General features: G+C 35.2%; 1 protein-coding gene across 1 annotated transcript in view; it reads right to left on the bottom strand.

The window, feature by feature from the left end:
* The window catches only part of PIK3CB (phosphatidylinositol-4,5-bisphosphate 3-kinase, catalytic subunit beta), a 130,562-nt gene that overhangs the window by 79,720 nt on the left and 30,560 nt on the right, over positions 1-20,282 (bottom strand). The window contains exons 3-7 of the mRNA XM_010858211.1: positions 18,934-19,159; positions 10,254-10,477; positions 7,858-8,037; positions 4,954-5,124; positions 3,957-4,034 (exon numbers count right to left, since the gene is read on the bottom strand). Of these exons, the coding sequence (XP_010856513.1) occupies positions 3,957-4,034; positions 4,954-5,124; positions 7,858-8,037; positions 10,254-10,477; positions 18,934-19,159 (879 nt within the window). The remainder of the gene's footprint in view (positions 1-3,956; positions 4,035-4,953; positions 5,125-7,857; positions 8,038-10,253; positions 10,478-18,933; positions 19,160-20,282) is intronic.

Genomic DNA, 20,282 nt, shown 5'->3' with positions numbered 1-20,282 from the left:
AAAACTAATTTAAGGGGCTGTAATGAACTTAATGCCAATAGATTTAAATAAATTTTAAATTCTTCAAAAGACAAAAATAATCAGAGCTGACACAAAAGAAATAGAAATTATGACTATCTATCTATCCAGTAAAGAAATTAAATTTCTAATTAAAAACATTCCCACTAAAAAAACCCTACTTTCAGGTGCTTGGAGTAAATTCTACCAAACATTTACGGAAGAAACAACACCAATCCTACTTAAACTTATTCAGAAAACTGAGGAGAGAAAGGCTTCTTACCTCAATTTATAAGGTCAACATTATCCCAATTCTAAAATCAGAGAAAGATATTATATGGAAAATACAGACCAGTATTCCCCATGAGCACAGACATAAAAATGTATACCAAAATATTAATAAGTCAATATCAGCAATATATAAAAAGGCTAGTACATCCTCAACGTGTAGCGCATAAAACTTTTGAAAATCAATCAAATTGGGGCTTCCCTGGTAGCTCAGTGGTAAAGAATCTGCCTGCCAATGCAGGAGACGCAGGTTTGATCCATGATCTGTAAAGATCCCACTTGCCAGGGAGCAACAAAGCCCTTGTGCCACAACTATTCAGCCTGTACTCTAGAGCCGGAGAGCCACTACTGAGTCCACACACCACTACTACAGAAGCCTGCGTGCCCTAGAGCCAGTGCTCTGCAACAAGAGAAGTCAAGGCAATGAGAAGCCAGCACACCGCAATTGGAAGCCCCCACTCACAATTAAAGAAAAGCCCATGCAGCAACGAAGACTGCACACAGTCAAAAAAAGTGATTAATTTAAAAAAAAAGAAAAGGAAATCCAATTAACAGACTAAAATATAAAAGCTACAAAATCATCTCAATAAATACAGAAAAAGCACTGGACAAAGTGAAACTTTTTCTATCCCTTTTAGTATAAAAACTCTCAGCTAAGTAAAAAGAGAAGAAAAATTCTTGAATAAAGGGCATGTGTGAAAAACCTACAGGTAATATTATACTTAAAGCTGAAAGACTAAATGCTTTTCTTTACAATAAAGAACAAAACAGAAACATCTACTGTGATGGTTAATTTCATTAATTCATTGACTGGATCTTGGGGTGTCCAGATATTCTGGTTATTTCTGTGACAGTGTTTTCTTTTTGATAAGATTAACATTTAAATGGTAGACTGACTAAAGCAGATTACCTTCCTTAGAGTAGGTGGCTCCAATCCACTCAGTGGAAGAAATGAACAGAACAAAAAGCTTGGCCCTCCTGAGACAGAATTCTTGCCTGACTAACATCAGCTCTTCCTGGGTCTTGAGCATATAGAACTTCCACAGGAACTACACCATAGGTGCCTCCTGTTTCTCAGGCATTCCAGGTGGCACTAGCCTGCCAATGAGAGGATGCAAGAAATGCCAGTTCAATCCCTTGGCCTGGAAGATCCGCTAGAGTAGGAAATGGCAACGTGCTCCAGTACTGTGGCTTGGGAAATCCCATTGACAGAAGAGCCTGGCAGGCTATAGAGTCAGACACAACTGAGCGACTACATACAAACAGACTCAGACTGGAACTAAACTATGGGGTCTTCTGGTTTCCCAGTTCGCAAACAAACTTCACAGACTGTGGAACTTACAACTCCATAATTATATGAGCTGATTCCTTAAATAAATCTATGTGTGGTGGACTTTCTTGGTGATTCAGTGGTTAAGAATCTGCCTGAAAATTCAGGGGACATGGGTTCTATCCGTGGCCCAGGAAGATTCCACATGTGCCACTATTACAGAAGCCCGCAGGCTCTAGAATCTGTGCACTGCTAAGCCTGCAAAGCATAACTAGAGAACAGCCCCTGCTCGAAGCAACTAGAGAAAGCCCATGCAGCAACAAAGACCAAGCACAGACAAAAATTAGATAAATCTCTGTGTGTATGCATATATATACACACACACACATACACAAACACCCTATTATTATTTTTCTTGGGAGAAACCTGAGTGATATGTTTGCTCTCATCATTTTTATTCAGTACCACACCGAAGGTCCTACTCAGTACATCAAGAAAAGAAAAGTTTGGAAGGAAAGAAGTAAAGTTCCCTGCTCCCCATCTATCCCTAATCTTTTTTTTCCCCTCCAGATTTCTCTTCAACATTATACTGGAACTCCTAATCTGAACAGCAATTAAAAAAAAAAAAAATGAGATGTACGTAGAAGAAAGTGATGCCATAATTGCATTAACGTACTTCAATTCATCTATGTAACCTCTCTGAAAAGAGAAAAAGGGTAGAGGAGGGAGAATCAGAGAAGCAGATGGAGTGGGGAGGGAGAGGGTACTTTAAATACTATATTAAACCCACTAATCCTAAAAATATATGACCACAAACAATAAAATCAATCCAGCTTGGAATATCTGATGGAAGTTGGTAAAACCTATAGAAATAAAATGTTACTCACAAGTAATCTGTCAAAGACAAAAATAAAGCATAATGCCCAAGAAAAATAAAGGCATATAGTAAACGCTTCTTTGGTCTTCTTTAGGAAGAAACTGAGTACGGATGAAAGGCTTCAGAGAAACAATAGCTACAAAAGAATTCAATAGCTAATAACAATAACCTAACAAATGGGAAGAATAGTAATTCCCATTTTTAGAATGCAAATTATCCATGGATTCATACAAACCACTGAGCAAAATGATACATATGTGTTTAAAAAAAAACACTCCATATGTATAGGTAGGTATATTGAGGGTATATTTGCCAATATATGACTTCTGCCTTTAGAAACGTAATATTCAAGGAACTCTACTGAATATCTAATAATCCAGAGAATCATCCAAGATATAAAATGAACAAATCATAGATTAATATATATAACATCATCCCTTTTCTTTAACAAACCAACCGATCAATAAAATAAACACAACCATAAGTTTATATATATTTGTATAAACATGGAGGTCACTCAAGGCTTATTGACCTTGAATCCCATGTGATGGTAAAGAGATGAGGAGGAGAGATCAGCAACTTCTTTCTTAAATCATATTTGGACTTTTTTTAACTGCTGCAACAATCATGTTATACTTTTACAACTGGAAAAGATTAAGAAAGAAAGTTTAAATTCAAGAGGAAAATTAAATTACCATTAAAATAGAAAACAAGGCTAGTTGGTCTTAAGCATACTCATTAAAAATTAAAATCTAGCTAAGAATATAAGAGAAAATACCCTTATTTTAATGACAGCTACCCAAAGAATCTTTAATGTCCACATAGAAAAACAAGCCATTGGTAATCTTTGGCAAGGTACTCCTGAATATATCCTCATGCCAGCAAACATCTCAAACTAACTGAATCTCTTTCTTGGATCACAAAACTATTCACTTCATTTCCTGCCAAGCAAAATAGAGGAAAATGCATGCTTTACACTTTGAAGCAAAATGCCTTGTTAAGTCTTTACTTAATTGTAGGGGTGGTGCAATAAATCCCCATGTGTTAACAAGTTGTGGTCTACAATGTAGTCATCTATTTTATTTCAGGAATGGCATTACATTTTCTGTCTGTTCAGCAAGTTTAAAAGGGAAAAAAAAGGAGGGGGCGGCGCCTAAAAGAGGCTGAGGGAAGCTCTGACCAAAGCTGAGAAAGAAGAATAAGCCTGCACAGAAACATGTGACCTACAGTTTTGGCTTAAATTTCACTTGCTGAATTCTTGATCTAAACCAATTTCTTTTCCATAACATACACTGGGGAAATGTCAATCTATCCAGTACATCTCCAACTATGCAAAGAATATTTTTTTTTCAAAGAATATTTTAAAACAAAAATTTATAATTGTTCTATAATAACTGCCATATTCTATATCCTATAACAGACCAAAATGGATAAAATGTAGTCTCCAATCTGTCATTAACTGAGCATATTAGTGAATTCAAATAACAGAGCAGAAGACAAATTCAAATCTAAACAAGTACTCACTTTTACAGTTTCTTCTGTGTTAAGTTTATTTCCTTTAACCAAGACAATTTGGAAAGGATTGTTATTTTCCCAAACATGCTGGTAAAAAATGAAAAAATACAGGGTATTAATGTTTAATTTTAATTAAGAATTCATTTAATTACTCATTTTTAAATATTTAATTAAGAAATGAATATTTGAGGCTAACAATGAAACTGTCTTATCAGTTTGCATGTGCATTGGTAAAATAATGAAAATACAACTCTGAACTAACAACTGAAAACCACATATATTACATTAAGCATCACAACCACTAGCCCTTAGTTCTCAAGGCAAAACAATACTGCTACAAAATTCACTAGACACCATAAACAAATGGTATTAAAAGCTTTGGATAAATAAAGAATTGACTATATAAGTTAATATACAGGTAATATCTTAATTATCAAGGCATAGTTTTTAAGATGGAAGAACTATTTAAAAACTGTTAAATAGTTAAATGAACCCAAATCTAAAGGTCTGCTTTATAAAAATAGTATATGCTAGAAGAAATGTCTTTGTTACATTTAAAGTCTAAAAGTTCAATAAGAAGAAAACAGACAAATTACACCAAAACACTATTATAAGCTAATACAAATGAGATATACCAGAAAATCAACTATCTCAGCACACCTAACTTTTCTACTGGTATGCCTCAACTTGCTCTCTGAAGTCTCACATTTAGCTCTAGTCTCAAAATATACTCAATTTGAGGGCATTTTTCTTTAGCACCTAAAGATAAACAAAAACATAAATGACCTATTTAGAATCATATGTAGCTTGGGTATGGAAAAATAATAGTAGTTTAAAAGGTTACTATTAATAAATGTGATGCATCTTTAGAAAACATGAATTAGCTTCCATAGGAGAACTGAGCAAAGAATATGTGTGGGAGGCTCAAACATACAACCTAACAATAGCAACAACAAAAAAATCACATGGCTTTTAAGGTCACCAGAAGTTCTTATGTGAAACTTACAGAAATAATTCGAGTTTTCTTTGGTGGTAAAGGAAGAGGAAGGTTAGATGAATTTCGATTTATGGCAGCCTCTATGGCAACCATCTCCTGTTCATACAGCTTCTTGATCTTGCAACATTCCACAAGTATAAAATGGGGCAATGTTCTGTTCATTACACAGTTCCGGATATACTACAGTGGCAAGGGAGAGTAAGGCAAGGATTTTCAAACAAAACTTAAATCAAGAGAAAAATAAAATTAAGCTAAACAACATTAAAACAATATTTAAAGTCTATATTAACAATTCAATGTCAAAAATATGAGAAATTAAAATCAGAACATAAGAGCTGTAGCACGGTTTGTCCAAGACCTGAGAGCTGTGATGCGCCGAGAGCTTTAATGTCTGTTGCTCCAAATCTTTGTTGTGACGAGACAAAGAACCGAGGGACATACACTCGCGTGACATTTATGGTGCCGTGACTCGGATTTAACCTGGCTGAAACAACCTCTACGTAGAAGAGGCCAAGCACAACAGGAGCCCAACTCAGCGAAGCTCCCGGGCTAGAAGCGGAAGGCGAAGAAACCCAGCGCCGGGGAAGGCCCATCGTGCTGGAAACCGGGACAGCGAAAAACGAACTCAACAGAAAGCTCACGCGGCCCAGTCTCAGATTCCAGAAGACTTCCCGTTAAGAAACCTTGGACCACTGGACAAAACCCCGAGAGGGGTTTTCAGAAGATACTCTGACCAATCCTGAGGAAATCTGGTACACTGATGGAAGCAGCTTTGTCTTGGATGGAAAAAGAAGAGCCGGCAGTCAAGGTACCAGGACATGACTCCTAGATTCACTACTCACGAGTCAAGCCATGGAAGAAAACAGAAGAGGACACTCAACACACCTGTCAACCAGCTACAACATGCAGTGCCAGTTTAACAAAGATATAAAACTACAGCTGACCACGGAAAATATCACACACCCTTGGACACCGCTATAAGGACTCTGAGGCTTGAGACTAGCAAGAGGGGGAGGCCCAATACCCCTCGCCGCCCCAGTTCAGCAGGGAGTAGCCAGAAAGACCTCGACGCCCCTATTCCCAAAGAATTGGGCCTCCCATCTCTTGAGGGGGGAATGTTAGGTAGGTAGAATAGGGAAAAGGAGTCCAAAATGGCGGTGGCTAAAAGACAAGGAAGGTCCAAGGGCCAGAGTTAAGACTTCAGGCAGAACAAACAGCACTCCTGGCTAAGCCCAATTTGCATAGGGCAGGCCCAGGTGGAGGAAAAAAAACATATAAAATCAGAACATAAAATAGCTATCATTAAGTGAACACCTTCTTCGAGGTCAGAGCTAATCTTCTTAACTCTAAAAGACAGATTCTCCCCCTTTAATAGATTAAAGAACTGAAAACCCAAAGGCTAAGTTACACATTTAGTATCTCTAAGACCTGGAATTAAATCCACCTGACTGAATTTTTTTGTTTGCTAAACCTTAGAGAAATATGTGTCATAGTATATATGTTGTTTTGTTTTTTTCCCTCTTTTCTGCACTCCATACTTGACAGGATGACCAACTGGCACACTTTTCCAGGGGTAGAACTTGATCATAGACTGTGATGCTACAGTGCAAGCTCTGTCCAGTAAGTCAAAAAAGGTGAATATGCAGTACATGAGTAGCCATTTTTTTAAAGTCCTGAGGTAGACCATGGTACCTTATTAGCACAGGCCTCAAGGCAACCATTACTGTCTTTATATCAAAAACCTACTGGCTATCCAAGTGTGATGCTCTGTTTTATTTCCATGAAACCAAAATAACTCTCCAGAGGCATATAAGGAAAAGGGTGATTGTTTACAATACCAATGATTCTAACAAAATGAATAAAAATACAATGCATTCCTCACAAGAATAACTTTCCTATACAGATATAAAGTGTGATTCAGTTTAGATAGTATAAGGTATACAGTATACTGCATTCAATTCAGAACCACTGAAAATACATTTCTGATATTAAAAAAAAATGTCAAGAATGGCCTACAAGTGGGAGTTAACATGATACTATGATAAATATATTCATTCAAAAACTTTTCACTATGAAAGATGTATCATTCCATTTCTTTCAAAGTCCTTCACCTACATTCTATATTTTATTTCTCACACAAACTTGCGCGCGCACACACACACACACACAAAACGCATACATGCTTTTAGTTTTCTTTGTAATAACAAATTCCAGTTTGGGCAAAACAATATACTTTCCCCTTGCTAAGGTTTTTTAAAAAAAAGTATTAAAGAAGCATTCTGCTACTTTAAAGATGGCAGAACATGAAGGGAAGAAGTCAATACTTTTATGTTACCACCAAGCACTTTTCATCTTCTTCCTCTCAGGGTTCGAGTTCAAACTGTCAGAATGCCACAGATCCCAAAGCTGTGCATGAAGGTTATACCTACTAAACCAAGAACTAAAGGCTACACTAAATATCTGAAAAAAAGAGAAGGGAGATATAAAATCCCCTGGTACCTGGCTAATAAATCAGAGCTCCTTCTCAAAAGAGACATCACTTCATAATTAGCAGGCCATTATCCCTCTTTCTTCATACAAACACCAAAAATCACAAATAAGAGTAATCAAATACTTTTCTAAAATTCAATTACTATTTACCTCTAACTTGTCACTTAGTCTATTATTCTTTATGTAACAACTATTTTCAGTCTCCAAATGTAATTTCAACAAAAATATCTTCAAGTTCCTTGAAGGCAAAATCAGGATTCTCCTCTTTAAATAGCGTACCTTATGGTTGGGGGAGGGATGTGTCACTACATTGTATCTTAAACTCCACTATACTCCAAAAATAATCTGAGGCACTTGAATACTCTGCATAAGACATCTACTCAAAGAATTCATAAATGGTAAATTGACAGTTAAAACACATACCTGGAACTGAATTAGTGAGTGATCACCAAACACATATTCTACTCTCCCACTGACTTGCAACACATAGTCATAAGGGCTAACTTCATCTTCTTTCCCATGAATAGTCAGACGTTTTTGGATTGCCAATTCATTTATTTTGATAGGATTCATATTAGGAGATACCTGAAAACTAAACACATCCTAAAAAGGAGGGTAAAAAAAAGAAAGCAATTTTATATTTACAGTGAAAATATCACTCTTTACATTTGTACTTATTAGTAGTATTATTTATATACCACATTGTATCCAACAAGACACAATGCTTACACATATACATCCTTTCCATTTAATGTTTCAGTACATTTTCTTCACTCCTACCAATCTTGGAAAATCATTTTTTAACCTAAATGAAGACTTTGTTACAATTCATCTCATGTTTACTATAGTGTCCCCACATGCTGGTTCCCAATGCTGGTCATCAGCAGTGATGCTGAAATGGCCAAATAAGGATTTTACAGAACTGGGCAGGGAGGGAATACATGCGTGATGGTTACCAAACATACCTTACTCTGAAATTTTGCCATTCCTATTTTTTGATGGTAACATGAAATGTTTATTCAATTATGAAATAGTGTTGGTAATAAATCATGGTATAGGGTATTTTTAAAGGAATAACAGCCTAAATAAAAAGCTATAAACTCTATGTGACCTGCCAAATTGATTTAAAAACTTTAAAATTTACTATTCTATATGATCCAAAACTCTTTTGGTTTAATCTCTGGGAAATAGGTAGCCAGAAGAAAAGGAGACTAAGGAGAGATATAGATATATTTCAATTAGCTGAATATATAGCATGTAGAATAAAGGAAGACTGAATGGATACTTATTCAAATAAGAAAGTATAACCAAAATACCAGAAATCACAGAAAGCCAGTTTGAATTTTTTTTAATTTTTTAAATACAATATTTAAATGTGTTCTTGCTCCCAATGAAAATATGCTATCAATATTTTAGTAAGCTGAACACTCCCCATAGCTAATGGATACATCGGGTTAGGGACACAGGCTATAAAGAATGGTGAAAAGAACTATTATATTATATAAAGAGCCTGCCAAGATGATCTCCAAACTCCTTTTACCATTAAATTCTATGACTGCTTGGAATCCAGTAACATTTCACAATGTCAATATTTTTCTAACTTTAAAACACTTCTTTTCACATGTAATCTGTTACAATGATGGATCACAGGGTTTCCCTGGTACCTCAGACAGTAAAGAATCTGCCTGCAATGTAGGAGATTCGATCCCTGGGTTAGGAAGATTCCCCTGGAGAATGCAATGGCTACCCACTCCAGTAATCTTGCCTGAAGAATTCCACAGACAGAGGAGCCTGGAAGGCTACAGTTAGTTCACAGCATCGCATTCAGACACCACTGAGTGACTAACACACACGTGCATAATAACAATCACATTCAAATTTATATATCTAGTAGAGATTTGACGCATATGTGATGAAATTCAGACTGACTGAGATTTCACAAATTGCCCACAGTCAATATTTTAAAGCTGGATCTAATCACCTTTAACAGTGAAATTCCTATTTCAGCTCGTTCAACAATGCACGATTCTTTACCACTGAGTCACATTGGGAGCAAGAACACATTTAAATATTGTATTTAAAAAATTTAAAACCCCAATATAGAATGGTTACTGATAAAGGTTTCGTCATTTTTATCATAGTAACTGAAGGACAAAACAAAGTATCCCTACTTTCATACCCTAATTCTAAGGCCAGAGCCTAAATGATAAAATGAGTATACTTGAAACAAAAGGAGAAGCAGAATTTAGCTTGTAAAATGCTATGAACATTCAGATACAGATTAACTGTATATACTCTCTGTTATAATGCCCAATTCCATATCAGCACTTAGATCACGTATTCATAGAATGCAAAATTAAGAAACAGAAAAAAGAGCTCTTTTGATCAAATCTTTCATTTTATAAACAACATGAGAAAATAAATTATATCTACATTATTTACAACCAGGTTTGGCAAACTTTTTCTCTAAAGAACTGACAAAAAATGAGTCTCTATTGCATATTCTTCCTTTCCTTTCTTTTTAACATCCCTTCAAAATTGTTTTCAGTTTTTTACATAACCTTAAAAATACAAAAACCATTCAAAAACACTGTAGTTTTTGGACCCTCATATAGACAAAAATGCATCAAAAAACTGTATGTGTGCAAAGGATATGTCACTTTAGATGTCATAGCTAATCCTAAAATATATTTCCATCTTGAATCTAAAATGATCTTCATCAGTGTTTACTAGGTGAGCAACAGCCTCCTCTAAGATTGGTGCTGCATTCTGGGAAAATTCACAAGTTTATTATAAAGCATTTCTTAATATAATACTACCTGACAATTTTCAAAATGAACAGCCACAATGAGCTTTCCTCCATAAAGTTTATCTTCTAAATTTTCAGGGATGGATGGTTCAAGCTCAGGTGGATAGGTATGCTTTAGCCAATCCATCCAAGATAATCCCACAAGCGACTGAATCTTTTCCTCACTGAATCTGCGCATTTTTATTCGGAATTCATTCACTTCAGGATCCTTCAAGGCATCAAATTCATGCAGACCTAAACAAAAATTTTAAAGGTGTCATTTTGAGTACCTAATAATAAACAGAATACAAAATATACTTAAGGAAAGCTAATTTGGATGCTTGATTTTCATGAAATTAAAAAAAAAAAACTGGGCAGGAAAATATTATGAAAGATAAAAAAGAATACTGAAGATAAAATAATGAATTTCAGGTATAGAAGATGAACATACAATTAGATTTCAAAAGAGTACAAACTGGAAACCACAAAAGAAATATAGTTGGTTACCAATGAAAAAAAGATGATCGCTGAAACTCACACTACCATTTTAAAACTACACCTGAAAGAGCTACATGTTTTCTTTACAAATCAAAATACATTTAAAATATCTAACAAAGGCTAAGAATCTGAAAATGTTACAAATAAGCCTAAAAGTCAAGCTATTACTGAAAACTCAGTAAACTTAAATTTTATAAACTTTTAGTTTACTGTGATTTTCCAACAATGGTTACAGTATATATCAATTAGTCAAAAATCTCATAAATATGAAATTATTCTTTGTTGTACTTAATTATGATTCACTTCTGCCATGAAGTGACATATAACAGCTTTTTCATAAGCTTATACTTATTCTAATAAATAATTCTAGAAATTTAAAATAAATTGAACATGTACACATTTTTATATGTACATTAATTTTTACATCAGAATGGCAAACACTTTGATAAAACCTTGAGCTGTAAGGGTTAGAAAAGACATTAGCATATTTAATAATTTATTAAAAATTACACACATACAAACACACATTTTGACCCTGGAATTCCAACAGGAGACTTAGGACAAACCACTGAAAGTCAAATATGCTCCCAAAACCAATCACGGAAGATGCCCAGCTTCTTCTGGGCCTACCTCCAGCTTCCGCCTGCCAACAACTTCTAATCAGGCAAAAAAGAAAGTCAACCACTTTCTCCAGAATGAAACTTAATGACTCCACTGCCTGACTTTGAGTTACTGCCAAACACAAAGTTTCTTTATTTTGGCAAACTGTGATTAAACATTATGTTCTCAAATTTGAGTGGTTACTTTCCACACACCTATGGAAATAATTTTTCCATAGTCATGTATGGTTTTTCCAGTAGTCATGTATGGATGTGAGAGTTGGACTTTAAAGAAAGCTAAGCATCGAAGAATTGATGCTTTTGAACTGTGGTGTTGGAGAAGACTCTTGAGAGTCACTTGGACTGCAAGGAGATCCAACCCGTCCATCCTAAAGGAAATCAATCCTAAATATTCATTGGAAGGACTGACGCTGAAGCTGAAGCGCCAATATTTTGGCCATGTTGATGTAGAGAGCTGACTCACTTGAAAAGACCCTGATGCTGGGAAAGATTGAAGGTGGGAGGAGAAGGGGATGACAGAGAATGAGATGGTTGGATGGCATCACCAACTTGATGGACATGAGTTTGAGCAAGCTCTGGAACTTGGTGATGGACAGGGAAGCCTGGTGTGCTGCAGTCCACGGGGTAGCCAAGAGTTGGACATGACTGAGCAACTGAACTAAACTGAAGGAAATAATTGTACAAATAACATGATAGAAGTACAAGAATGTTCACTGTTGCTTTCTTTATTATAAATAAAAAATTGGAAATAACCTAAAGATAATCATTAAGACGTGGTTTAAAAAGTTACCAGACCACCTGACCTGCTTCTTGAGAAACCTGTATGCAGGTCAGGAAGCAACAGTTAGAACTGGACATGGAACAACAGATTGGTTCCAAATAGGAAAAGGAGTGTGTCAAGGCTGTATATTGTCACCCTGCTTATTTAACTTATATGCAGAGTACATCATGAGAAACACTGGGCTGGAAGAAGCACAAGCTGGAATCAAGATTGCCGGGAGAAATATCAATAACCTCAGATATTCAGATGACACCACCCTTATAGCAGAAAGTGAAGAGGAACTAAAAAGCCTCTTGGTGAAAGTAAAAGAGGAGAGTGAAAAAGTTGGCTTAAACCTAACATTCAGAAAACAAAGATCATGGCATCTAGTCCCTTCACTTCATGGGAAATAGATGGGGAAACAGTGTCAGACTTTATTTTTGGGGGCTCCAAAATCACTGCAGATGGAGACTGCAGCCATGAAATTAAAAGACGCTTACTCCTTGGAAGAAAAGTTATGACCAACCTAGATAGCATATTGAAAAGCAGAGACGTAACTTTGCCAACAAAGGTCTGTTTAGTCAAGGCTATGGTTTTTCCAGTGGTTATGTATGGATGCGAAAGTTGGACTGTGAAAAAAGCTGAGCGCCGAAGAATTGATGCTTTTGACCTGTGGTGTTGGAGAAGACTCTTGAGAGTCCCTTGAACTACAAGGTGATCCAACCAGCCCATCCTAAAGGAGATCAGTCCTGGGTGTTCTTTGGAAGGAATGATGCTAATGCTGAAACTCCAGTACTTTGGCCGCCTCATGCGAAGAATTGACTCACTGGAAAAGACTCTGATGCTGGGAGGGATTGGGGGCAGGAGGAGAAGGGGATGACAGAGGATGAGATGGCTGGATGGCATAACCGACTCGATCGATGGACGTGAGTTTGAATGAACTCTGGGAGATGGTGATGGACAGGGAGGCCTGGCGTGCTGCGACTCATGGGGTCGCAAAGAGTCGGACATGAATGAGCAACTGAACTGAACTGAACTGATACCCATACAGCATGCCAGAATGGTACAAGTGATAAAATGAATAAAATGTTCTCTGTTATTCGGGGGAAAGGTCACAGATATATTAAATTTACAAAGCAGGGACAAAATGGGTCTCACAAGATTCCTTTTATGCAAATTCAAAAGAAAGAATATAGAATTTGTATACATTTTTGCCTTGGAAAGAAACTTGAGATAATATTAATAGCATTTTATAGTTTTGGAGAGGGAAGCACAGTAAAGCAAGTTGTTACTTTTGATTCCACAAGACACAACCAATATTATATTTAAAAAAATATTGTATCATTTGAATATACATATGTCAATGAGTATTACCTCGATAGCAGACTTATCAGCATTGTCTACTTACATTAAAAGTTATCATTTTTAAAATATTAGCACTGATTTGTGATATTAAATATAAAAAATGTTTTAAGTTGCATAATACAACAAAGGTAAAATCCTGAGGGTAAAATGTAATTTTGTGGATACTTTAGATCTGGAATAAAACAAATTACTCTAAATCAGATATGAAGGAACCATAATTTAAGTTAATGGCTACAGGATGTACAAGAAGTAGGTAGAGACATTTATAAAGTAGATTTGACATGAGTTTTTTTTTTTTTTTTAGTAGATAAAGGGTAGATCATTTGATTTTTGTCAGATCTTCTCACAATCCATTTCCATTCCCCAATGTGTCTAAACTGAAAATGTAATGCTGTTATGCCCCTATTTAAATCCCTTCAATAGCTTCCCAACTGCTCTTATGAGTTCTCTACTTTTTATATGACTTGGATAGGCCGGCATACTCTGAAGCTGGTTGCCTTTCCGAACTTCCTGCTTATCCTGGCTGTCCCCGTCAACAAATCATAGTCAATTTCTTTTATTCCTTGAATAGACTATCTTTCACATATGCCATTCTCATTTGCTTTTCCTCCTTCTAACCCCATTCACCTGCTCAACTCCTAATGAACACTGAAATCTCAGGTTAAGAGGATCTTCCTGTCTTACCTAGCTGAGAGAAGTGACCCTCCTTGACTCAGAGCAGGAAAGACCACATCACCTAAGTTCACTGCTATGGTTCTCAAGTAAAAACACTGAAAATAAACTGCTGAATTGCAACTGCTATCATTTTGGTCATTTTTTTCATTATTACAAATGCGGGACTGTTTTCATAAAACTATAATGAGAGTCAACTGAAAAGTTCACATTTCTTTCATTTATTTCAGACTCACTAAATCCCAATCTCTGAGAATTCGTATTTTAAGAAATTGATGACTGGTCACCTAATCTATGACAAAGGAGATGAGAATATTCAATGGAGAAAAGACAGACTCTTTAATAAGTGGGAAAACTAGACAGCTGTATGTAAAGGAATAAAATTAGAGATGTAGAAAACAAGTTTATGGTAATGGTCACCAGGGGATGGGCAGGGGGGTAGGAATTGAGAGGTTAAGATTGACATATACACACTGCTACATATAAAATATATAAGTAACTAGAACCTGCTATATAACACAGGAAACACTACTCAGTAATGTGTAATGGCCTATATGGGAAAAGAATCTAAAACAGAGTGGCTATATGTGGATGTATAATTGAGTCACTTTACTGTACACCTGAAACTAACACAACATTATAAATCAACTATGCTCTAATAAACTTTTTTTAAAAAAGAAGAAACTGTAGAAGCCTGAATTTGGGAACTCCTACGAAGATTTCTTAAAAATAGAATCTTTGACAAAAATAAGTTAGGCTGAGTAATTTCAAACCTAGTTAATTCCCTATGTGTCTTGTGTATGAAAATTTGATAGCAAAGCTTAAATCTTAAGAGTACTGTATAGTTTACAATCAAATAGAATTTTTTATATTAAAAAGTATTGCATGAACAATTTCTACATACTACAGATACCTTTAAAATCCTTGGACTATATATTTCCATCATTTTAAGGAATATTAAGGGGAAAAGGGAAGTGTTCAAATACTTTTATCAGAATGCTGACAAAATTCTCTGATCAAGATTTACTGCTGGGTGTTTGAAGAAATTAAGGAAAGAGTGACAAGTACCTTCACTACAGAGAATAATCAGAGCAGCCCCAGCAGCAATGCTATAAATAATTATTTAGAATACAGAGAAAATAAAATGATTAGTCATATCATTTTTCAGGAAAAGGTATTTTTAGACCCGACAGGGCAGTTATGTCTGTAAAGGGTCTATTCTTTTCTTTGAGGAGGAGGAGGCAGCAAACTCTTGTTCCTCAAGTTAAACTGAAATAATTGTTTATTGTTTTCCCAGGAGGCATGACCTCACCAAGTCCTGGTTGTAGTCATCACATACAAATCAGCAACTGCAAAACTTGACTTATTGGGTATTTAATGTGGAAATTCACTCTAAAACATCAAAACAGACTTACTCAACTTCATAAATGAACGTTAATATTTGAATTTGTGTATACGATCATAATGCTAGCTATCCTAAACTACTGAGGATCTAAAGTACATAAAATTTATAAATTTTAAAAGCTTATAAACTACTAATTGCAATAAAACACTCCTGACATTTTATTTGTCATTCAAGTTGCAGAACACACTGAATAAAACCTTTGTACAATACGCTTTATACCAGATAAAATATGGTGCATTGTTTAAAGAAAGAAAAATTCAATTCTAATATATATTAGATCCCTGTGCTAAAGTTAGAATTTTCAAATTAAAAAAAAAAACTATGTCCATTCGATTTGAATTTTAGATAGTGAATGACTTTTTAGCAGTAAGAGTATAACATGAATCTCCTGTATTTTTATACAGTAAATCTGACAAGCATAGATCAACATAATGGTGGCTCATGAATCCATATGCTTTGGAGATCAAAACCCAAAGAGAACACAATGATCTAAGTTTTGAAAAGATGGTTAGTCTCAAAAAGACACCTATACGTTAACTGATAAATGTTAAGTCTATCTGTGACGTGAACCTTTTGAATTATCAAATATTTCAGCTTGTCTAAAAATCAGCAGAAAAATACAGAAAAACAGTATTTTCATAAACTATAAAACCCTTAAAAATAACTGTATCAAAATATTATCAGGGGATATTCCTATTCTGTTAAGTGATTTTTTATTCTTTCTACTTTTATACATACTCTTCAACTCAAACAAAGGAAAAACTTCTACAAATGGAGACTGCAGTTTTTAAAAAATCTTTGAAGCTCTAGAAAATAGGAATGCTTTCTACTGAAGCTATTAATATATTTTTAAAAGATCTGTAAGGTATACAATTACAAAGCTACTTAATGGGGGAAAAAGTTACTGCCAAAGCAAACTAGTTATCATCTGAAATAATCAAATGTTTTTAAATACCAGAGTGTCACATATAAATCAATAAGCTTCTGTTCTAAGCACTCAGAGAATTTAGTCCCCCAATGTAATCATTAGAATTTTAACTACAGGGTGAGATCAAAGAAAAGTATCTTACAGAGAATTGTACTATAGTATCCTGAATTTGGACTAAGATCACGGCATCTGATCCCATCACTTCATGGGAAATAGATAGGGAAACAGTGGAAACAGTGTCAGACTTTATTTTGGGGGGCTCCAAAATCACTGCAGATGGTGACTGCAGCCATGAAATTAAAAGACGCTTACTCCTTGGAAGAAAAGTTATGACCAACCTAGATAGCATATTCAAAAGCAGAGACATTACTTTGCCAACAAAGGTCCGTCTAGTCAAGGCTATGGTTTTCCCAGTGGTCATGTATGGATGTGAGAGTTGGACTGTGAAGAATGGTGAGCGCTGAAGAATTGATGCTTTTGAACTGTGGTGTTGGAGAAGACTCTTGAGAGTCCCTTGGACTGCAAGGAGATCCAACCAACCCATCCTAAAGGAGACCAGTCCTGGGTGTTCACTGGAAGGACTGATGCTAAAGCTGAAACTCCAACACTTTGGCCACCTCATGCGAACAGCTGACTCACTGGAAAAGACCCTGATGCTGGGAGGGATTGGGGGCAGGAGGAGAAGGGGACGACAAAGGATGAGATGGCTGGATGGCATCACCGACTCGATGCACATGAGTTTGGGTGAACTCCGGGAGTTAGTGATGGACAGGGAGGCCTGGCGTGCTGCAGTCCATGAGGTTGCAAAGAATTGGACACGACTGAGCGACTAAACTGAACTAACCCTGAATTTGATCAATATAGGTAGCCAATCCAGACCCAACAAATTGGATTATCCAACAAAATTACCTCAGTAATCCCTGGTAGTATGTAATTCAAGTTAATATCTTGTCTAAGGCAGAATACCACTGGTCCAGTAAACACCTAAGATTACTAAAGCAAGAGTGACTGTGCCACATTAACTGTGTTATTCACAATTTTCCCTGGAATTAATATGCAAAGAATATGGACCTGACTTGCTATAAAAATAACTTCTACTTAAAAGAGAATTTTACTTATGAAGTCAAATTTATGGAAACTTATCAATTACCCTAAAGTCTCGATTATCACAGAGAGTTGTGTATAAATTATGTTCATACTTCAGGGGTAGTTCACAAGAAACTGAGGATGCATCTCTTAGAAAAGAGCTTCTCAAACTAACTGAGGCAAAGGAACAACTTTTTGATTTCCAATCTGACAAAAACCAATACTTTTATAAAATAAAAAGAAGTCAAAGACATATAGATGGCCAAAGGCACATAAAAAGATGCTCAACATCTCTAATTATTAGAGAAAAACAAATGAAAAGTACAATGAGGTATCACCTCACATCAGTCAGAATGGGCTTCATTAAGAAGTCTACAAATAATAAATGCTGAAGAAGATGTGGAGAAAATGGACCCCTCCTACATTGTTGGTGGCAATGTAAACTGGTGTAGCTACCATGAAAAAAATAGTATAGACGTTCCTCAGAACAATAAAAACAGAGTTGCCACATGATGCAGCAATCCCACACCTGGGCATGTACCCAGACAAAGCTGTAATTCAAAAGTATAGATGGTTTCCTATGTATTCAGAGCAGCACTATTCACACAGAAACAGCCTAAATGCCCATCAACAATAAATGGATAAAGAAAATTAGGTATATATACACAGTGGAACACTCAGCCATAAAAAAGAATAATGCCATTTGCAAGAACATGGATGGACCTAAAGGCTATCATACTAAGTGAAGTAGAAAGAAAAAGACAAGTACCATATGTTATCATTTATATGTGGAATCTAAAATTTTACACAAATGAACTTATATACAAAAAAGAAATAGATTCATAGAGAAGACACTTATGGTTGCCAAGGAGGATGGGGGTGGAGGACAGGTGAATTGGAAGGTTGGGGTTAGCAAATGCAAACTATTATATATAGAATGAATACACAACAAAGCCTACTTACTGTGTAGCACAGGGAACTATATAAAATATCCTATGATAAATCATAATGGAAAAGAATATGCAAATGAATGTATGTATTATATATGTGTGTATATAAAACTGAATCATTCTTTGTATAGCAGAAATTAATGCAACATTGTAAATCAACTATACTTCAATAAAATAAATTTAAAAAATACGTCACTGGAAAAGAAAAAGATAAAAAATTTATAAGCCCTTGTTACGGCAATATCACATTGTTAGAGAAGTTTCTAAAGATTTATTTTTGATTTCTGTTTTTACTTTATCTAAAACTGGTAACATAGACACTATAGACCACTCCTTGCAAAGCAATGTTATAGAGCGCACTTACTACATGTTTATAGATATATCTGGCAACAAACGTTAAATTCATACTAAGAATTGTTTAAATTACCTCTTCCTATAAGGACTCCAATTTTTGAGTCTAATTTTTCCCCTGGGTCACAACTTCTTGTCACTAATTTGAGAACTGGAAGAAAAGGTCTGACATCACAGAGTCTTCTTGTTTCATCTTCGAGTTCCTCATATACAGCAGTTTGATTCACACATGCAAACATATAGGAGTCGATTTCCATAAGGAGGTTAAACATTGGGTAATTGGTAACTTGTTTCCATAACATCTGCAGAAAAAAACAATAAGACATTTTATGAAATGGAAATACTTGCTCAAATGTACAAAGACATGTCTACAAAGATGCTCACTGTAGCACTTGTTGGAAAACTCAGAAATTGAGGACAAGCCAAATGTTTAGCAATACGGGTTTGGTTAAATGAACTACAGAATATTACAGAACTATGAAAATAAGATAGACAAACATGGTAATGCATAAAGTGTACAAGGTATATCACAGTTGGCTTCTTTTAAAACAGCAAATTGGAAGAGAATACGAATAGTATTAACCCCCTCTTGTAAAATAACAGAATGGTATAATTTTAAAAATACATTTATAAAAACAAAAGTATTAAAAGTAAGTATCTATGAAGAGCAAGAATCAATGAAGACTTTCATATTTAGCATTCTTGTAAACATAAGTAACTTCTAATAAAAAAAGAACATTTAAAGTATGTATCATCTATCACCTTCACACAAAATTTACATTGTTTCTGTCCTGAATTCTTTTCTATTCACCAGAGTTATCTCCATTAACTAGGATTGCCCTGTCAGGACAAGCACAATCAATCTCTCATCATCTCCCCTGAATTCTCCTAAATGAGATCCTATAAAAAAGGTCACTATACAAATACAAGGTGGATTACATATTTTAACTGCAACCAGGACAAAAGCCTACAGCTGAAAAATGAAAATCATGGCCAAACCTCAAATTCAGTTACATAAAACAGAAAACATCAATGCTAGGCAAAAAAGAAAGAAAGAAAAAATAGGTAAATTGGATTTCATCAAAATTTAAAACTTTTCTGTATCAAAGGACACTATTTTGAGAGTAGAAAGGCAACCCACAGAATAGAGAAAATATTTTCAAATATATATTTCATAAGAGATTACCATCCAGAATACATAAAGAACTCTTATGACAACAACAAAAAAAACAACTGAATTGGAAAATGGGCAATGGTCTTAAACAAAAAATTCTAAACAAAAGTCCACAAGAACATGAAGAGAACGTGACATTATTAGCCATCAGGGAAATGCAAATAAAAATAAAAATGAGGTACCACTTCACAACCAGAAGAATGGTTATTATTTTGTAAAAAAGGAAAATAACAAGTTCTGGCCAGCATTTT

Source organism: Bison bison, unplaced genomic scaffold (assembly GCF_000754665.1).
Source record: "Bison bison bison isolate TAMUID 2011002044 unplaced genomic scaffold, Bison_UMD1.0 scf7180017864384, whole genome shotgun sequence".
In the NCBI taxonomy this organism is placed as follows: domain Eukaryota; kingdom Metazoa; phylum Chordata; class Mammalia; order Artiodactyla; family Bovidae; genus Bison; species Bison bison.
The sequence above is the reverse complement of the archived record's forward strand: the minus strand, read 5'-3'. Positions and strand labels throughout refer to the sequence as shown.